This window comes from Erinaceus europaeus, chromosome 13, assembly GCF_950295315.1.
Source record: "Erinaceus europaeus chromosome 13, mEriEur2.1, whole genome shotgun sequence".
Lineage (NCBI taxonomy): Eukaryota > Metazoa > Chordata > Mammalia > Eulipotyphla > Erinaceidae > Erinaceus > Erinaceus europaeus.
The window spans coordinates 61101094-61122704 of record NC_080174.1 but is presented as its reverse complement, the minus strand read 5'-3'; the positions used below and the strand labels follow the sequence as shown (position 1 = coordinate 61122704).

Genomic DNA, 21611 nt, shown 5'->3' with positions numbered 1-21611 from the left:
CTCTCTGTCCTATCCAACAGCGACATCAATAACAATAATAACTACAACAATAAAACAACAAGGGCAACAAAAGGAAATAAATATTTTTTAAAAATGATACGAGTGGGGGAGATAGGCATATTCTTATTGTACTCTGCTTTATTTTTATATTTTTTATTTCTTTATTGGGGAATTAATGTTTTACATTCAACAGTAAATACAATAGTTTGTACACGCATAACATTCCCCAGTTTCCCATATAACAATACAACCCCCACTAGGTCCTCTGTCATCCTTCCTGGACCTGTATTCTCCCCACCCACCCACCCCCATGCCAGAATCTTTTACTTTGGTGCGATACACCAATTCCATTTCAGGTTCTACTTGTGTTTTTTGTGCTCTGCTTTATTACACTTCAGAGATTGCTGCTTTTTTTCTTTAATTGAATCTTTATTTATTCATTTATTTTTTTAATATTTACTTATTCTCTTTTGTTGCCCTTGTTTTATTGTTGTAGTTATTATTGTTGTTGTTATTGATGTCGTTGTTGTTGGATAGGACAGAAAGAAATGGAGAGAGGAGGGGAAGACAGAGAGGGGGAGAGAAAGATACCTGCAGAACTGCTTCACCGCTTGTGAAGCGAATCCCCTGCAGGTGGGGAGCCGGGGGACTGGAACCAGTTTCAGCCAGATCCTTATGCCAGTCCTTGCGCTTTGAGCCACCTGGCTTTTTTTTTTTTTGCCTCCAGGGTTATTGCTGGAGCTCAGTGCTTGCACCATGAATCCACTGCTCCTGGAGGCCATTTTTTCCCTCCTTTGTTGCCCTTGTTGTGGTTATTACTGTTATTGTTGATGTCATTCATTGTTGGATAGGACAGAGAGAAATGGAGATGGGGAAGACAGAGAGGGGGAGAGAAAGACAGACACCTGCAGACCTACTTCACCGCCTGTGAAGTGACTCCCCTGCAGGTGGGGAGTCAGGGGCTCGAACCGGGATCCTTATTCCAGTCCCTGTGCTTTGAGCCACGTGCGGTTAACCCGCTGCGCTACCTCCCAACTCCCCATTTATCATTTTTTTAAACAGAGCTGGCTATGGTGGTGCGGGGGACTGAACCTGGGACTTGGGAGCCTCAGGCATGAAATTATGCTATCTACCCCTGCCCTGTGTGTGTGCTTTTAATTGAAGGTTTTTTGGTAACCCTACATTGAGCAAGTCTATCAGTAATTTTTCTTTTTTAAAAATTTATTTTGGGGCGTCGAGCGGTAGCGCGGTAGGTTAAACTTAGCACATGGCATGAAGCACAAGGACTGGCGGTGTAAGGATCCTGGTTGGAGCCCTGGGCTCCCTACCTGCAGGGGGGCTGCTTCACAGGCGGTGAAGCAGGTCTGCAGGTATCTGTCCTTTTCTCACCAGCTCTGTCTCCCCTTCTCTCTCGATTTCTCTGTGTCCTATCCAACAGCAATGACAACAACAATAATAATGACAATAACAAGGGCAAAAAAATGGGGAAAGTGGCCTCCAGGAGCAGTGGATTTGTAGTGCAGGCACTAAGCCCCAGTAATAAGCCTGAAGGCAAAAAATATTATTTTGTCTATTAACTATGAGAATGTTGCATATGAGACAGGCGGGGGGAGGTGTGGAGAGAAAGAAGCTAGACCACAACTTTGGTACACTCAGTACTAGAGATTGAATTGGGAATTTAAGACACTTAAGTCCAATGCTTTATCAATTGAGCTATTTCCCCACTTGTGACAGCAATCATTTTTCAATATCATGTGCTCACTTTGTGTCTCTGTATTACATTTGATTAAAACATAAACAATGGAAATTATACATATATATGTGTGTGTGTGTGTGTTTACTCATATTCCTATCTCACACTTAGTAGGCTACAGTATAAACATAACTTTTTTTTAACTGCCACCAAGGTTATCACTGGGGCTCAGTGCCAGCACTACAAATCCACCACTTCTGGAAGCCACTTTTTTCTTTTCTATTATTTTTGATAGGACCCTAAATATAACTTTTAAAATATTTTTACTTATTTTTTAATGAGTGAGAGAAATACAGAGAGAGAGAGAGAGACCAGGAGACGGCTCAGCTATGGCTTGCAGTGGTGCTGGGGATTGTAGCTGGGACCTCAGAGTCTCAGGCATGACAGCCTTTTGTAGAACCATTATGCTGTCTCCCTATCCCTAAACACTTTTTTTCTTTTCTTTTCTTTTCTTTTCTTTTTTTTGCCTCCCTCCACAGTTATTATTGGGGTTTGGTGCCTGCACTATGAATCTACTACGCCTGGTGACCTTTTTTTTTTTTTTTTTTTAGATAGGACAGAGAGAAATTAAGAAGGGCGGGGAAGACAGAGAAGGAGAGAAAGACAAGACACCTGAAGACCTGCTTCACCACTTGTAAAGCGTTTCCCTTGCAGCTGAGGAGCTTGAACCAGGATCCTTGAGCTTCATACTATGTGCACTTAACTCAGTGTGCCATCACCTAGAGCTCTAAACATAATTTTTTAATTTTTACTATGTGTGCTTAACCCACCGTCCGGCCCCCAACTTCTTAAGTTTTATGTACTGGGAAACCAAAATATTCTGTGACTTGCTTCACTGTAATATTTACTTTACTATAGCAGTCTGGCACTAAACTTGTAACACAGTTGAGGTGTGACTAGACATTGATAGGAGGGACAGACAAAGACCACAATTAGACTGCTGTCTGCAAGAGAAAGAGAGCATCTCGTGTTGTTTGTTTATTTATTTATGTACTTTTTGATAGTGACAGAGGGAAATTGAGAGGGAAGGATGGATAGTGAGAGAGAAAGAGAAATACCTGCCAGTGGTCCCGGATGTGGTGCCGTGGATGGGGCATTGGACTCTCAAGCCTGAATTCCCAAAGTTCAATCCCTGGCAGCACATGTACCAGGGTGATATCTGGTTCTTTCTCTCTCCTCCTAGCCTTCTCATTAGTAAACAAATAAAACTTAAAAAAAAGAAAAAAAAAAGGAACATCTGCCATATGACTTCACTGCAGGTATCTCTGTCTCTCCCCCTTTCTGTCTCCTCCCCTTTCATTTTCTCTCAGTCTCTATCCAATAATAAAATAAAATATTTTTAAAGATCTTTAAAAAAATGTCTGAGGGGGGAAGCCCCAGTACACGAGGACCCTGAACCCTCCTCCTCATGCCCCCTCAGAGGAATACAGTTACATAAAAGAGGGAGAATTCAGGAGCTAAATCCAGAACCCAAAAGGAAAAGCCTGCTACACTCACAAAAACAGAGATAGTAACATCAGCAGTGGCACCTGAATGGTTAAGCTTTATACCATAAAAGACAGTTTCCTACTACAGATGTGCCCCAAAAGCTGTCAAGCCATAGCACAAAACCCTTCCGCCAGCATGTGAGAAAGCCAGCATCATTTCTGGACCAGTATGATAATCCTCACTGGACCTCACAGGGGTGGGAGGGTGTCATTCCTGAAGCAGCTAAACAGTTGCTGGTGATTGTGACTGGGCCTCTATCCCTCAACTGAGGTCCTCTGTGTAGGACACACCAGAAATGTGTCCTCATCACCATCATTGGTATCAGTGGTGTGAAAATTCCAAAGCATCTTTTTTCCTGAAGAAACTGTAAGAGCAGCCTAGGAGGTACTGTAGAGGATAAGGCACTGGACTTTCAGGCATGAGGTCCCAAGTTTGATCCCCAGTATTTCCTCTGCCAGAGTGGTGCTCTGGTTCTCTTAGTATACAAATACTTTTTTTTCCTTTTTTTTTTTTTTTTTGCCTCCGGGGTTATTGCTGGGACTCAGTGCTGGCACTGCGAATCCACTGCTTCTGGAGGCTATTTTTTCCCCTATTTTTGTTCCCCTTGTTGTTATTATTGTTATTGATGCCGTTGTTATTGGGTAGGACAGAGAGAAATGGAGAGAGGAGGGGAAGACAGAGAGGGGGAGAGAAAGATAGACACCTGCAGACCTATTTCATCGCCTGTGAAGCGACTCCCCTGCAGGTGGGGAACTGGGGGCTCGAACCGGGATCCTTACTCCGGTCCCTGCACTTTGAGCCATGTGCGCTTAACCCACTGCACTACCGCCTGACCCCCACCTTTTTTTTTAATATTTATTTATTCCCATACCTATGGACATCTAATCGTTGACAAAGGTGCTCAGACTATTAAGTGAGGAAAGATGAGTCTCTTCAACAAATGATGTTGGGAAAAAATGGGTTGAAACACGCAGAAGAATCATACTGAACCACTATATTTCACCAAATACAGAAATAAATTCCAAGTGTATCAAGGACTTGGATGTTAGACCAGAAACTATCAGATACTTAGAGGAAAATATTGGCAGAAATCTTTTCCACATAAATTTTAAAGACATCTTCAGTGAAACGAATCCAATTACAAAGAAGACTAAGGCAAGTATAAACCTATGGGACTACATCAAAGTAAAAAGCTTCTGCACAGCAAAAGAAACCAATATCCAAACAAAGAGACCCCTCACAGAATGGGAGGTCTTTACATGCCTTACATCAGACAAGAGTTTTTTTTTTTTAATTTTTTAATATTTTTAAAATATTTATTTATTTTCCCTTTTGTTGCCCTTGATTTTTTTATTGTAGAAGTTATTATTGTTGGTGTTATTGATCTCGTTGTTGTTAGATAAGACAGGGAGAAATGGAGAGAGATGGGGAAGACAGAGAATGGGAGAGGAAAACACCTGCAGACCTGCATCACCGCCTGTGAAGCGACCCCTCTGCAGGTGGGGAGCCAGGAGCTTAAACCGGGATCCTTATGCTGGTCCTTGAACTTCGCACCACAAGCGTTTAACCCACTGCGCTACCGCCTGACTCCCCAGGCAAGAGTTTAATAACCAAAATATATAAAGAGCTTGCCAAACTCAACAACAAGAAAACAAATAACCTCCAGCAGGGCACAGCATCCGAGGAAAAGGAAAAAAAAAAGAAAAAAAAAAGAAAAAAAATAGAAAACAACCCCATCCAAAAATGGGGGGAGGACTTGGACAGAATATTCACCACAGAAGAGATCCAAAAGGCCGAGAAACACATGAAAAAATGCTCCAAGTCTTTGATTGTCAGAGAAATTCAAATAAAGACAATAATGAGATACCACTTCTCTCCTATAAAAATGTCATATGTCAGAAAAGGTAGCAGCAACAAATGCTGGATAGGTTGTGGGGCCAAAGGAACCCTCCTGCACTGCTGGTGGGACTGTAAATTGGTCCAACGTCTGTGGAGAACAGTCTGGAGAACTCTCAGAAGGCTAGAAATGGACCTACCCTATAATCCTGTAATTCCTCTCCTCAGGATATATCCTAAGGAACCCAACACACCTATCCAAAAAGATTTGTGTATACCTATGTTCTTAGGAGCACAATTTGTAATAGACAAAACCTGGAAGCAACCCAGGTGGCCAACAACAGATGAGTGGCTGAGCAAGTTGTGGTATATATATACAATGGAATACTACTCAGCTATTAAAAACAGTGACTTCACCATTTTCAGCCGATCTTGGATGGACCTTGAAAAATTCATGTTAAGTGAAATAAGTCAGAAACAGAAGGATGAATATGGGATAATTTCACTTTCAGGCAGAAGTTGAAAAACAAGATCAGAAGAGAAAACACAAGTAGAATCTGAACTGGAATTGGTGTATTGCACCAAAGTAAAAGACTCTGGGGTGGGTAGGTGGGGAGAATACAGGTCCAAGAAGGATTCAGAGGACCTAGTGGGGGTTGTATTGTTATATGGGAAACTGGGGAATGTTATGGATGTACAAACTATTGTACTTACTGTTGAATGTAAAACATTAATTCCCCAATAAAAAAGAAAAAAATTATTTATTCCCTTTTGTTGCCCTTGTTCTTTTTTAAAAATTTTATTATATTTTAAAATTTATTTTCCCTTTTGTTGCCTTTGTTGTTTTTTATTGTTGCTGTAGTTATTATTGTTGTTGTTAGATAGGACAGAGAGAGATGGGAAGAGAAGACAGAGGGGGAGAGAAAGACAGACACCTGCTTTACCACCTGTAAAGCGACTCCCCTGCAGGTGGGGAGCTGGGGGTTTGAACCAGGATCCTTATGCCGGTCCTTGTGCGCCACATGCGTTTAACCCACTGCGCTACAGCATGACTCCCCCCCCCCTTAAAATTTTTAATATTTATTTATTCCCTTTTGTTACTCTTGTTTTTTTAATTAATTAATCTTTCTTTATTGGGGAATTAATGTTTTACATTTGACAGTAGACACAATAGTTTGTACATGCATAACATTTCCCAGTTTTCCATATAACAATACAACCCCCACTAGGTCCTCTGTCATCCTTTTGGATCTGTTGTTTTTTTATTGTTGTAGTTATTATTGTTGTTGTTGCTAATGTTGTCGTTGTTGAATAGGACAGAGAAAATGTAGAGAGGAGGGGAAGACAGAGAGGGGGAGAGAAAGATAGACACCTGCAGATCTGCTTCATCACTTGTGAAGCAACTCCCCTGCACGTGGGGAGCCGGGGTCTTAAACCGAGATCCTTACGCCGGTCCCTGTGCTCGTTTCAAAGAAGGAACCTGTGTAAACTCAGGTACTAGGAAAGTAAGTTCAACACAAAGAAAAACACAAGACCACAAAGCAGCTCAAGATTGATCAGAAAGCTGTGGGTTCGGGGGTCGGGCAGTAGCACAGAGGGTTAAGCACACTTGGCGTGAAGCGCAAGAACCTGCATAAAGATCCCAGTTCTAGCCCCCGGATCCCCACCTGTAGGGGAGTTGCTTCACAGGCGGTGAAATAGGTCTGCAGGTGTCTCTCTTTTTCTTCCCCTCCTCTCTTCATTTCTTTTTTTTTAATTTTGTATATTTATTTATTTTCCTTTTTTGTTGCCCTTGTTTTTTTATTACTGTTGTAGTTATTGTTGTTATTGATGCCATCATTGTTGGATAGGACACAGAGAAATGGAGAGAGGAGGGGAAGACAGAGAAGAGGAGAGAAAGATAGACACCTGCAGACCTGCTTCAGTGCCTGTGAAGCGACTGCCCTGCAGGTGGGGAGCTGGGGGCTCGAACCGGGATCTTTAGAAGGTCCACGCGCTTAGCGCCACCTGCGCTTAACCTACTGCCCGACTCCCTCCTCTCTCTGTCCTATCCAAAATGATATCAACAACAACAATAATAACTACAACAACAATAAGACAATAAGGACAACAAAAGAAAAAATAAATAATAAAAAATAAATAAATAAACTGTGGGTTCACTAGCCCTGCCGAAAATCAAAGCCATTACAATCTCAGCTCCAGGGCTACATGTGCTCTGCGTTTTCTCTCTCAAAAATAATTTAGCCTTGTAAACTAGTGTTTTAAATGTCCTTTTTATTTATTTTAGCCACCAGCATTATCCCTGGAGTTTGGTGCCTGCATGATTATTAGCACCACTCCTGGTGGTGATTTTTAACATTTTTTGATAGAGGGTGATACAGATAAAGAGAAACAGAGAGAAGGGGAAACACTTACAGTACTGCTCCAACACTTGTTAAATTTCCCCTCCAGATGGGGACCAGGAGCTTGAACCCAGCTCCTTGTGCATGGCAAGGCATCTGCTCTACTGTCACCATGTGGCACCACAAATGCTCTTTTAAAAATGGCTTAATTATTATTTTTTTTTTTTTAAATATTTATTTTATTTATTTATTCCCTTTTGTTGCCCTTGTTGTTTTATTGTTGTAGTTATTGTTGTCGTCATTGTTGGATAGGACAGAGAGAAATGGAGAGAGGAGGGGAAGACAGAGAGGAGGAGAGAAAGATAGACACCTGCAGACCTGCTTCACCGCCTGTGAAGCAACTCCCCTGCAGGTGGGGAGCCGGGGTTCAAACCGGGATCCTTATGCCGGTCCTTGTGCTTTGCGCCAGGCTTAATTATTTTTATGAGAGAGACCAGAGCACTGCTTAGCACCAGCATATCATGGTGCCAGAAACTAAAAGTGAATGAAAGTTTCTTACAAAGAATCTAGTAATTGATTTTTGAAAAATATATTTATTTATTGGATAGAAACAAAGAGAAATCAAGAGGGAAGGGGAGATAGAGAGAGACAGAGACAGAAAGACACCTGCAGCACCCATTCACCCCGCATGAAGCTTTCTCCCTCCAGATAGGGACTGGGATTTAGTCTTTCTGCACTGTAGTATGTGCACTTAATCAGGTGCACCACCAACTGACCCCTATAAGTGAGTTTACAAAATATTTTATTTATTTTTCTTTGATCTACATAAATGAAACACAACTTTCTCATTTTGCTTATCTCTTTTCTATCCTGTTAGTCTACCTCACTGTAGTTAAACCCGTGTTTTAAATCTACACAATTATTCTCTCTCCTCACTGTTTTTTTTCTTTTTAAAAATATTTTATTATCTTTATTTATTTATTGGATAGACAGTCAGAAGTGGAGAGAGAAGAGGGAAGGAGAGAGAGAGAGAGAGACTTGTGAAACTTTCCCCCTGCAGGTGGGGGCTGGGGGCTCGAACCTCGGTACTTGTGCAGTGTAACATGTGCACTCAACCAGTTGTGCCAGCACCTGGCCCCCTCACTTTGTTTTCTTGGGCTTCTGGTGTGTGAAAACAAAGGGGGGGTCCGGCGGTAGCGCAGGTGGTGCAAAGCGCAATAACTGGTGTAAGGATCCCGGTTCGAGCCCCCGGCTCCCCACCTGCAGGGGGGGGCGCTTCACAGGCGGTGAAGCAGGTCTGCAAGTGTCTATTTTTATCTCCCCCTCTCCTCTCCATTTCTCTCTGTCCTATCCAACAACGACATCAATAATAATAATAATAACCACACAACAGTAAAACAAGAAGGGCAAGAAAAGGGAAAAAATAGCCTCCAGGAGCAGTAGTTTAGTAGTGCAGGCACCAAGCCCCAACAATAACCCTAGAGGGAAAAAATGCACTGGCTTTTGGGTGGCATCATACACTTTCTATTGGATATCTAAATTTTTACTGGACTTTTCAAGGACCCAGTGGGGGTTGTATTGTTATGTGGAAAACTGAGAAATGTTATGTGTGTACAAACTATTGTATTTACTTTCTACTATATAACATTAATCTCCCAATTAAAAAAAATAATAATAAATTAAAAAGTAGTGCAAATAAAGTAAAAAGGTCAAAGATTAGAAAAAGATAATTCTACAAAAAAAATAGTATCTGGAATACAGTGCTATAAGAAATCAGTTAAGAGGGGGCTGGGAGGTAGCGCATCGGGTTAAGTGCACTTGCTGCAAAGTGCAAGGACCAGCTTAAGGATCCTGGTTTGAGCCACCGGTTCCCCATCTGCAGTGGGGGTCGCTTCACAAGCAGTGAAGCAAGTCTGCAGGTGACTATCTCTCTCTCTCCCTCCCCCTCTCTGTCTTCCCTTCCTCTCTCAATGTCTCTGCCCTATCCAACAACAACAGTAATAACAATAATAATAAAAAACAAGGACAACAAAAGGAAAAAAAAGGAGCAGTGGATTCACAGTGCAGCACTGTACCCCAGCAATAATCCTAGAGGCCCCAAAAAAAAAATCAGTAAGAAAAAGACACACATAATTGAAAACAGGGAAAGGATGTGAGATGTCAAATTTTAACGGTAAAAGCTGATTGTCTAATAAATACAAAATGAACACCACATTAGTACTGAGAAAATGCTGTAAAATGAACTATCATTTCATACTTGTGATACTGATGAATTAACAATTCTGACAACACTAAGTGCTAGTGAAGGTGTAAACTGATCCAACTGCTTGGGAAGCAATGTTTTGAACAGACTCAGTACTAAGGCAACTAGCTGAATTTTGCAGAAGCCAAATTGGGGACTTGAAAAGTACAGTAAAAAGTAATTATTATTATTATTTTGCCTCCAGGGTTATCGCTGGGGCTCAGTGCCTGCACTATGAATCTCCACTGCTCCTGGAGGCCATTTTTTCCCATTTTATTGCCCTTGTTATCATTGTTGTTGTCACTATTATTACTGTTGTCATTGCTGTTGTTGTTGGATAGGACAGAGAGAAATGGAGAGAGGAAGGGAAGACAGAGAAGGGGAGAGAAAGATAGACACCTGCAGACCTGCTTCACTGCAATGGATAAAGCACTGAACTCTCAAGCATGAGGTCCCGAGTTCTACCCCCGGCAGCACATGTACTGGTGTGACGCCTGGTTCTTTCTCTCTCTCCTCCTATCATTCTCATTAATAAATAAAGTATTTTTTAAAAAAAGAAGTAAGATACAGGGGAGGGAGGGAGAGAGAAAGAAAGAGAGAGGGAGTGACTGTGTAGCCAGAGCACTGCTCAGCTCTGGTATATGGTAATGCTGGGAACTGAACCTGGGACCTCAGAACCATTATGTTGTTTCCCCACCAGGTGACTTCTCTTTCTTTCTACCTTTTTTTTTTTTCTTTTCTTCCTGAGCTGGGGCCTCAGTTCCAGACCAATTTTTTTTTTCTTGTTTTCAGGGTTATCGGTGGGGCTCAGTGCCTGCACTATGAATCCACTGCTCCTGGAGGCCATTTTTTCCATTTTGTTGCCCTTGTTGTAGTTACTGCTATTATTGTCATAGCTGTTATTGTTAGATAGGACAGAGAGAAATCAAGAGAGGAGGGGAAGACAGAGGAGAGAAAGATAAGACACCTGCAGACTTGCTTCACCACTTGCCAAGCGACACCCCCACCACTCCCGCAGGTGGGGAGCCCGGGGCTTGAACCGGAATCCTTAAGCTGGCCCTTGCACTTTGCACAATGTGCACTTAACTCACTGTGCTACTGCTCAGCCCCCCACCCCCACCTTTTGCCTCCAGGGTTATTGTTGGGGCTTGGTGCCTGCACTAGGAATCCACTGCTCCTGGAGGCTATTTTTTTCCCCTTTTGTTGCCCTTGTTGTTTATCATTGTTGTTGTTATTGCTATTGTTGTTGTTGGATAGGAGAGAGAAATTGAGAGAGGAAGGGAAGACAGAGAAGGGGAGAGATCTGCTTCACCACTTGTGAGGTGGGGAACCGGGTCTTGAACCAGGATCCTTGCGCAGGTCCTTGCACCTTGTGCCATGTGTGCTTAACCTGCTGCGCTATTGCCCGGCCCCCTAGACCAATTTTTCATTCAGACGTTGAGATGGAGAGAGAAGACATCATCACAGTACCAGAGCTTTCTTCGCTGCCATAATACTTCCCATGTGGTGCTAGGGCTCGAGCCTAGGTTGCACACATGGCAAGACACACACTCTAGCCAGTGAACCATCTCTCTGGCTCTAAATAACTGATTTGTTTTTAAAAAAGGAGAAGGAAGACAGAAGAGAATGGAGGGAGAATAGATGTTAATTTAGTGACTCATTAGGTGAACAAGAACTGACACTGTCTCCCAAGGTTTTAGCCTTAGGTGTTTGAGTGGATAGTAATTGAACCAGTTTTAAGCCATCTCTATCACTGATCTTGACTTTGATTATATGGTGTAAGTTTTATTTGTAAGAACAATCTACCTGTGTTCTACAACTTTAAAAACTGATCAGAATAAGACAGCCCAGGATCCACCATGGCAGAGCTGGAGAGGACCCTATAATCTGGCCCATTAGTCAGTGCTCTGCTTCTTCCTTTGCCTCCTATGTCAACCGAAAGGGAATGGAATAAAGAACAGCCTCAGGCTTTCTGATCCTTGCTTCCTCAACTAGAAGAGGCTATCTATAGATGTACTGGTTAGGGAGGTTAGGGAGCAGGGGAGTCAATGCGGTGGTTCTGAGAGACTCCCATGCCTAAACTTCCTGTTCAATCCCCAGTACTCAGAGCTGAGAAGTTAGGATAGGATCACTAGTTTTACTTCCCCATACAGCCCCCATCAATACAGAAGAGAGCAGTATTCCTGAAAGAGGAAAAAGCCATGGGAACTGGCTACCTACCCTCTGACGTCACCCTCCCACTAATAGTAGCAAAGACAGGGTGGGACCTAGCCTGTGTGGTGCTGGACTGCAGGAAGAGGATGAGGAAATAATGAGGGTTCAAGTGGTGTTTAGATAAGGAAGGTCTGGGGAATGAAGGGGGAGGCGGGGGTGGGGGAGACAGCCTCTTTTGTGCAGGAAATGCAAGAGTCATTCAGGACCACCCAGGCAGTGCTGGTGTGGGTGGGGGCATGTGCATGTGCGTGTGTGCACATGTGTGTCCTGGGGCTGAAGGCAGGAAGGCAGCAGACAGGCAGGCACAGGGAAACATCTGCTCTGGACCCTAGGGCTGGCCTGCAGAGAGAGAGAGAGAGAGTGAAAGAGTGTGTACAGAGTGCTGGGGGTAGGGTGGGGATGGGGTGTGGGAGCTCAACAGGCAAGCAGTTTCCAAGAAACATCTGCTGTGGATCCCAGGGCTTGCCAGCATTTGAAATAACTCAAGGGTGTGAGACTCTAACCTGGGCCTTGCCTTTGAGTACAGGGGCCAGGACTGGGGGAAGGCTGCCTGCCAGGAACCAGAAACTAGAAATTTCTCAGGAAGGAGTGGGGTTGGGGGTGGGTTGGAAGGGTTCACTCTGTTAAAAGGCTGTATGGGATAGCAGGAACCAAGAGATATAAAAGTCCTGCTGATATTAATAAGAAATCATCTTTATTTACTGCTTCCACTAGACAGTGAATATTTGATCCCATTATATTCTACTTAAAGTGCAGATTGCAGGGACTGGGTGGTGGCACACCTGGTTGAGCACACATGTTACAGTGCTCAAGAACCCAGGTTTGAGCCTCCAGTCCCCACCTGCATGGGGAAAGCTTCACAAGTGGTGAAGCAGGTCTGCAGGTGTCTCCCTTTATCTCTCCCTCTCTCTCTCCCCTACCCTCTCAATTTCTGGCTGTCTCTATCCAATAAATAAAGATAATAAAAAAATTTTTTTAAGTGCAGATTGCATGGAACTCTTTTTAAAATTTTTTTCTATTATCTTTATTTTATTTTATAGCCAGAAATCAAGAGGGAAGGGAGTAATAGAAAGGGCGAGAGATAGAAAGACACCTGCAACACTGCTTAACTACTTGCAAAGCTTTCCCCCCGCAGGTGGGGACCAGGGGCTCGAACCTGGGTCCCTGTGCACTGTAATGTGTGCTCTCAACCAGGTGCGGTACCACCGGGCACCACATGGAACTCTTTGGAGGACTAGCAGATCATTTTCTGTTTCCCCATTCTAACTTTTCTTACCCTCTTCTCCAAGCCCCATTGGTGCTGAGGCCTACCACCACTCCAGGGTCAACTTAAAAATAATTTTATCTATATATTTTAAAAATTAGTAATGTATTTTATTTATTTTAATGAGAGATATAGAAAGATACAGAGAGACAGGGCCAGGTGGTGGCACATCTGGTAGAGCACACAAAATACAGTGGGCAGGGACCCAGGTTCATTTTCTACTTTAAAAAAAATTAATTTATGGGAGTCGGGCTGTAGCGCAGCGGGTTAAGCGAAGGAAGCGCAAAGCACAAGGACCGGCATAAGGATCCCGGTTGGAACCCCGGCTCCCCACCTGCAGGGGAGTCGCTTCACAGGCAGTGAAGCAGGTCTGCAGGTGTCTGTCTTCTCTGTCTTCCCCTCCTCTCTCCGTTTCTCTCTGTCCTATCCAACAACAACTACAACAATAATAACTACAACAATAAAACAACAAGGGCAACAAAAGGGAATAAATAAATTAAATTAAATATTTTTTAAAAAAATTTATTTATTCCCTTTTGTTGCCCTTGTTGTTTTATTGTGGTTATTGATGTTGTCACTGTTGGATAGGACAGAAAGAAATGGAGAGAGGAGGGGAAGACAGAGAGGGGGAGAGAAAGACAGACACCTGCAGACCTGCTTCACCGCCTGTGAAGTGACTCCCCTGCAGGTGGGGAGCCGGGGGCTTGAACCCGGATCCTTACGCCAGTCTTTGTGCCATCTGCGCTTAACATTTTCTTTTTTCCTTTCTTTCTTTCTTTTTTTTTTTTTTTTTTTACCAGAGCACCACTGCTCACCTCTGGCTTTATGGTGATGCAGGAGATTGAACCTGGGACTTGACAGAACCTCAGGCATGAGAGTCTTTGCATAACCATTGTGCTCTTTACCGCCCAGGGACCCAGGTTCAAACCCCTGGTCCCTACCTACAGGAAGCTTCCAAATGGCAAGGCAGGGCTGTAGTTGTCTTTCTCTCTCTCTCTCTCTTTCTCTTTCCTTACTTCCTTTTGCCCTCTCAATTTCTGTCTCTATCCAAAATAAGTAAATAAATAGAGAGAGAGACTGACTAGAGCACTGCTTAGCTCGGCAAGGTTGGGGATGGAACATGGGATATTACAGCCTCAGGTATGAAAGTATTTTGCACAACCACTATGCTGTCTCCCTAGCCTCTTTATTTTATTTTTGCCTCCAGGGTTATCACTGGGACTTGGTACCTGCACTACAAATCCACTGCTCCTGGAGGCCATTTTTTCCCTTTTGTTGCCCTTGCTATTTATCATTGTTGTTGTTACTACTGTTGTTGTTGTTGGATAGGACAGAGAGAAATCAAGAGGGGAGGGGAAGACAGAGAAAGAAGGGGAAAGATAGACACCTGCAAACCTGCTTCACCACCTGTGAAGTGACCCCCCTGCAGGTGGGGAGCCAGGGTTTCGAACCGGGATCCTTACTCCAATCCTTGCGCTTTATGCCATGTGCACTTAACCTACTGCGCTAGGGCCCAGCCCCCTATTTTATTTCCAGATGAGTGGAAGTGGGGTGATAGAAGGTGTAGGAGAAGCTCTACAATTCCACTCTACCACCTGGGACTTTGGTGCTCTCATGTGTTGTCAGAGTCCAACCCAGGGTTGCACCTAAAGTGAATGCACATTCTGCAGGGTGAGCTATGTGCCGGTTTTAACTTTCCTGATTCTTCTGATTAGACGTGATTCCTCCCTTCCTTCTCTTACACAACATAATCATATTTTGCTTTGTAACAGATTGTATATTATACCCCAGCACATAATTTGCTTCCCCTGTTACTGAAAAATCTATCTGGTTTTAGTTGTCTTTGTAAACTCTGTCATTAAGTCAACAATACACACAAAAGGTTGGCAGTATATACTACATAAATGCAGACACTCAAGATAACTACTCTATATATTGATTCGCAGGAGGCCATTCATGTGCAGGCGTCCTTTTGTGGGTGTGGGAGGGAACAGAGCTCCCAGATGCTCAGGTGTTAAAGCTCTTAAATGTTAGGTATCTTCTCCAGATTCAGATCCAAGCCCACTAGAGCTCAGTGGCCAACTCCTTACTCTATTTTTTTGTTTGTTTGTTTTGTTTTTAAGATAAAAAATATTTACTCCCTTTTGTTGCCATTGTTGTTTTATTATTGTAATTATTGTTGTAGTTATTGATATCACTGTTGGTTAGGACAGAGAGAAATGGAGAGAGGAGGGGAAGACAGAGGGGGAGAGCGAAACACCTGCAGACCTGCCTCACCGCCTGTGAAGCGACTCCCCTGCAGGTGGGGAGCCGGGGGCTCAAACCAGGATCCTTATGCCGGTCCTTGCGCTTTGCGTCACATGCGCTTAACCCGCTGTGCCACCGCCCGACTCCCCGTTTTGTTTTTTTATCAGAGCATTGCTCAACTCTAGCTTATGGACTGATCCTGGGACTTCAGAGCCTCATACAATAAAGTCTTCTTGCATAGCCCCCTTTTTCTTTTAACTTAAATTTTATTTTGGAGACAGTGAGAGGGGATGGAGAAATAGAGAAGGCTAGAGAGAGACCCGGAACACTATTTCACCATTTGAGAAACAGGTGGGAACCAGGGGCTTGAACGTGGGTCCTTGTACACTGTAATGTGAACGCTCAACCAGGTTCGCCACTACCCAGTCCCACCCCGCGTTATATATATATATATTTTTTTTTTACATTGATTTAATAACAATCAACAAGACGGCAGTATAAGAGTGGTACAATTCCACATAATTTCCACCACCAGAGTTCCACATCCCATCCCCTCCATTAGAAGCTTCCCTGTCCTTTATTTCTCTGGGAGTATGGACCCAGGATCATTATGGGGTGCAGAAGGTGGAATGTCTGGCTTCTGTAATTGCTTCTCCAACGGACTTAGGTGTTGACCCGCGTTATATTTTTTTAAAGCTTTATTTATTTTATAAGAGAGGGGCCGTAGAGCACCTTTCCTGCACATGTGGTGGTGGGGGATGGAACTCCAAGCCTCACACATGAAGGTTCTGCACTCTACCCACTGAGCCACCGCCCCCGTTGCTGTCTTGGCTCATCCCTACAGTCAGAGTTGACGACTCACCTTCCACCCAGAGCTGCTCTAGGTCCGTCTCAATGACAGCCACGCGGAGGCCCAGGGCCAGGGCCCCCAAGGCCAGCAGTCCCAGGAAGAGCACTTTGCCACAGTGTCTCTGGATCCCGCAGCCCAGAGAGAAGAGCAGGCCCTGGAAGTAAGCTCGAAGCCAGAGCGGAGCCTTCAGGCTCCCGCCCAGTATCTGAGGGAGAGACGAGGGTCAGCCGCGCGCTCCTCCCGCTGTCTACACCCGCCCCTTGCCAGCCCGCGGGCGTCTGCACATCACACGCCCGGGGCGAAGACCCCGCTCCACTCCGCGCCCCGCACGCACAGACGCGCTCTGCCGCAGGACACACGCCTGCACACGCCCGTCCTCAGCCGCACGCTGTGACCGCTAGATCTCTGTCACAGCAGCGATGGACCCCACCCGGCCCCTTCCCGGCCGGCCGCTTCTCAGCCTTCACCTGTCAGAACACAGATGACCCCACGGCGCAGACAGACCGAGCGCCAGCAGCGCCCCCCCCTCCCCCCCCCCCCCCCCCCCCGGCTTCCCGCACACTCACCTGTGGCGCAGCGGGGCGCGCTGGAGCCGGGCGGCCCCGGGGCGGCTCCCCCTGGGGCGGAGGCCCCACCATGCAGGCGGGGGTGGGGGCCGTGGGCGCCCCAAGCCCGCGTTATCTGGGCGCCCCCATAGGCGCCGGGCGTGGGTGGGAGCCGTGAGCCGGGCGGGCTGCGAGGGGGCGGCGCGGTGCAGGCTGCCGAGCTGCGGGCGGCTAGAGGTGGCGAACCAAGCGGCCCCAGAAAAAGGGAGCGGGCGGGGGCCGCCCTCCCATTGGCTGCGCTGCCTGCGAATGACCGCAGCCCCGGGCCGGATCCGCTGCTAGGCAACGGCGCCTTGGGGGGCGCGCGGGACCACCCAGGCCGGGCCACCCCAGCTGCCGCCCCCGCCCGGGGGCCCCCTGGGAACCGGGAGGAGGGGGTCGGGGAGCGCCCGGGCCCGCCGTGTCCAGGCTGGGCGGCTAGCGCTGAGCGGGGTTATCTGCCCAAAGCCGGGGCGGCTCCTGTTCACTCCTCCCCCCTCTCTCCTGGTTTGCTAAAGTCCTCTCCACCAGGGCCAGTTCTCTCTCTAAAAGAAAAAAAATAGAGGGGGAGAGTCTATTTTACTGATTATATGTGAAAGAGATTCACATGAGACAGAGAGGAGCAAAAGAAGCCAGAGCACACTTCTTCTAGCGTTTGCGTTTGCCCTTCTTCCGTAGCCAGTCAACAGCGTCAGGTTGAGCCTGATGTAAAGTTTCGAGACCTCCTTTGAATCTGGAGAGGTGGCAGTCGTTGACTATGTGGGTCATGGTCTGTCTGTAGCCGCAGGGGCAAGTTCGGGTCGTCTCTGTCTCCCCAGCGATGGAACATAGCGGCGCACCGGCCATGGCCTGTTCGATAGCGATTGAGGAGGGCCCAATCATAACATGCTAGGTCAAAGCAGGGTTGACGCTTGCAGGGGTCTGTGATGAGGTGTTTGTTCTTTACCTCAGCTGACTGCCAGCTCTGTTTCCAAGAGTCTGGAACAGAGAAGTTCAGTGTAGGCGTAGGGGACCAGATTGGGTGACGAGTCGTCAAGCGTTGGACAGGGTGGGCGAAGATATCCGCGTATATTGGCAGGTCCGGTCGAGCGTAGACGTGGGAAATGAACTTAGATGATGCCGCATCCCGATGAATATCTGGCGGGGCGATGTTGCTAAGAACTGGCAGCCATGGAACCGGGGTGGAACGGATGGTTCCAGAAATTCCTCCAGAAATCCTCATGGAGGAATATAATTTGGAATCGACCAAGTGGACATGGGGGCTACGGAACCATACTGGGGCACAGTATTCTGCAGTGGAATAGCATAATGCCAGAGATGATGATCGTAGTGTGGAAGCGCTCGCACCCCATGAGGAGCTGGCCAGTCTTGCAATGATGTTATTCCTCGCACCCACCTTTGCTGCAGTTTTTATGAGATGTTCGTGAAATGACAGGGTGCGATCTAGAGTAACGCCAAGATAGACTGGCTGGGCTTCATGCCGGATTCTCGTATCGCCAAGCTGCACATTAAGCTCACGAGAGGCTGAGGCATGGTGTAGATGGAAAACAGATGATACCGTTTTTGCAGTGCTAGGGATTAGTCGCCATTTTTACAGTAATCAGATATCAGAGACATGTCTTTCGTGAGTGTTTCCTCGAGGATGTCAAACTTGGATGCCTGAGTTGCACAGCAGATGTCATCGGCGTAGATGAACTTTCTTGAAGAAGTTTCTGGGAGGTCACTGATGTAAATATTAAATAGCACACTCAAGTACGTGCAGTGCTTGGGGATTGGACTGCGACCCTGAGGCATACTAGCCGAATACCAGATAAGCTATTTCTCCCGTCGCAAAATAAATAGAGGGAACTAGAGTATCGCTCTGGCACTTTGCACCTCATGTTTTGAAGTCCTGCACTTTAGCCATTGCCTCACCCCCAGGCCTCTCATCCCCCCTCTTTAAAATCCACTTATTTATGAGAGAGAACCAAAGTGCCACTCTGGCACACGTTGCCAAGAATTGAAGTTGGAAACTTATACTTGAGAATCCACTGAGCTACCCACTGTGCCATCTCTGGCGGTGCATCTCTTTTAATATGAAAACTTCTTCAAAATATATCTTATTTTTATTATCTTTTAAAAGTTATTAATTTTGGGTACAGAGAGGAATTGAGAGGGAAGGGGGGAGATAAGAGAAGCGCTGCTTCACCACTCATGAAGAACCCCCCCCCCACGCAGGTGGGGGTAGGGGCTTGAACCCGGGTTCACTATAAAGTGTGCACTCTACCAGGTGCACTGCTATGTATCCCCCAAATGTGAAAACGTTTTGATAGTCCAGGAATTCAAAACCTACTTGGAATAAAGGGCCCATGCAGAATCTAACTAAGCTTTCTTTTTTCTCCTGCCCATCACCATATGTACCTTTCAGCCCTGCAAAGTCACTTTTGTTTGTTTGTTTGTTGGTTTGTTGGTTGGTTTTTAATGAGAGATACAGAAAGAAAGACACAAAGCAGCTGGGTGGTGGTGAACCTGGTTGAGTGCACACAGTACAATGAGCAGGGGCCCAGGTTCAAGCCCCCTGTCTTCAACTGCAGGGGGAAAATTTCACGAATGGTGAAGCAGTGCTGCAGGTGTCTCTCTGTCTCTCTCCCTTTCTATCTTCCCCTTCCCTCTAGATTTCTGTCTCTATCCAATAAATAAATAAAGATTAAAAAAAAAAAAAAAGACACAGAGCATGGCTCAGCTCTGGCTTATGGTGGTGTTGAGAATTGAACCTGAGACCTCAGAAGCCTCAGACATGAAAGTCTTATGCATAACTTTTACACTATCTCCTCAGTCCTATGATTTTGTTTGTTTATTTTTTGTTGTTGTTGTCTGGGTTTCACCACTCCAAGCCAACGAGAAGAGAGATATGAAGCTTCCACCAGGGTAGTGTGGGGTGGGCCAGGCTCCAGCCTGGGTAGTGTACATGGCAAAGTAGGCACCCTATCTATCTAGGCAAGCTATCATGCCAGCCCAAGAGCACAGCACATTATTCCATGTATTTCTGCCATTTTATATGTTCTGCCACTCTTGTTTTAGCAAACAAACTTCAAAGCTGAACATGAATCAACTATCCCCTCTTTGAAGCCTTCCTTGATTCTTATCTCCTTCCTTCCTGGAAGTTTTTTCTCCTTCTTCTTTTCCATCCTTTGTGCTCCTTATAACACTCAATCTACATCTTTATTATTGGATTTAAGACACAATTTATGTACTTGAAAGTCTGCCTTCCTCACTAGCTAGTAAGTTGGTGCTCAGTAATTGTATCGAGAGTTGCCAAAATCAGGAAGAAAAGGACTAGGGACAGGGAGAAGATCCATTTATAGTATTTTCACTAACTATTCCATCTGAATAAGATGTTTCTGTCAGTCTCCTGACTGACACCTCTAGGTGACAGAGAATAAAATCAATATTATAGCATGTAAAATTTGGGAAAGGGAAAATTAAATTTATTACTCTAACAAAACTAGTATTATCCCCAGCCAATTTCTTGGTTGGTTCTTGTTTATCATTACCTCATAAATATTTTATGTTACTTCATAGTCTTTGTATCAATCATTTGTCTTTAGGACAGATTCCCAGAAGTAGGGGTGCTAGGTCAAAAGTATGAACAATTTTATGGCTCTTGATGCATATTACCAAACCGCTGTTTGAAACTTGTATAGTTTTAACATTATTTTCCAGAGCCTCAGTCATGAGAAAAGGGCTTGTGGTCTGGGAGTTGGTGCAGTAGATAAAGCAAGCATTGGATGAGATCTAAAGCGTGAGGTCCTGAGTTCAATCTGTGGCAGTACATGTACCAGCATGATGTCTGGTTCTTTCTCTCTCTCCTCCTATCTTCTTTGTAAATAAATAAATAAATAAATAAATAAATAAATAGATAAACAAAATCTTTTAAAAAAGTGGTCCGGGAGATGGCATAGTGTATAAAGCATTGGACTCTCAAGCATGAGATCCTGAGTTCAATCCTTGCCAGCACATGTACCAGAGTGATGTCTGGTTTGTTCTCTCTCCTCCTTTCTCATTAATAAATATTTTATAATAATTAAAAAAAACTTAGTTTGTGGGGATACAAAACTTTGGTTGTGGGTTTGGTGTGGAATTATACACTGTAATCTTACAATCTTGTAACATGCTATTAATAACAAATAAAAAAAACTTTGTTGTTACTGGGCTATTAATTTAAAAAATGTATTTTTAAAAGAAAGAAAGAAAAGAGCTTTAGACAAATTTTAGGCTGAAGGGATGAAAATCTAACAGGTTTGCCACTTCCATTCATTCATCCTGCAAAATGCCCATGGAGGAACTCATGCATGCATGCTGCTGTTGGTTATGCAGTAATTGTATATTAAACACAGCATATGTGGATAGCACTTTCTTCCTCTTTATCTTGTTTTAGTTATATCATGAGGTATATCTGTACAGAGAAGAGGGGTGGGGAACCTTTATTCTGCCAAGAGTCCTTTGTGTAATTAATTAAAATATCTTATTTACTTATTAGCATAGAGAATGAGGGAAGGAGGGCTGGGGGAGTGAGAAAGAGAGAAGGGGCCGAGTGGTAATGCACCTGGTTGATCATACATATTACAGTGCACAAGGACCCAGGTTCAAGCCCCCAGTCCCCACCTGCAGGGGGAAAGCTTTGCAAGTGGTCAAGCAGTGCTGTAGGTGTCTCCCTGTCTCTCTCCCTCTCTATCTCCCCCTTCCCTCTTGATTTCTGGCTGCCTCTATCCAATAAATAAATAAAGATTTCAAAAAATTAAAGAGGGGGGC

General features: G+C 44.9%; 2 protein-coding genes across 9 annotated transcripts in view; one reads left to right on the top strand and one right to left on the bottom strand.

Annotated features, from left to right (window-relative positions):
* PTCH2 (patched 2) overlaps nt 1-17335 on the bottom strand; it is a 30478-nt gene extending 13143 nt beyond the window's left edge. For 3 of the 8 annotated variants that reach the window (XM_060206014.1, XM_060206013.1, XM_060206015.1), the window contains exons 1-2: nt 16803-17335; nt 16249-16441 (exon numbers count right to left, since the gene is read on the bottom strand). In XM_060206014.1, the coding sequence (XP_060061997.1) occupies nt 16249-16441; nt 16803-16874 (265 nt within the window). In that variant the 5' untranslated portion in view covers nt 16875-17335. Of the gene's footprint in view, nt 1-16248; nt 16442-16802 lie in introns of those variants that run through there. The other 5 variants (XM_060206011.1, XM_060206012.1, XM_060206010.1 and 2 more) reach the window with 3 other exon arrangements.
* Nucleotides 1-21611, top strand: part of LOC107522939 (large ribosomal subunit protein uL16-like) — a 205193-nt gene that overhangs the window by 31912 nt on the left and 151670 nt on the right. The gene's annotated exons all lie outside the window — the stretch shown is intronic.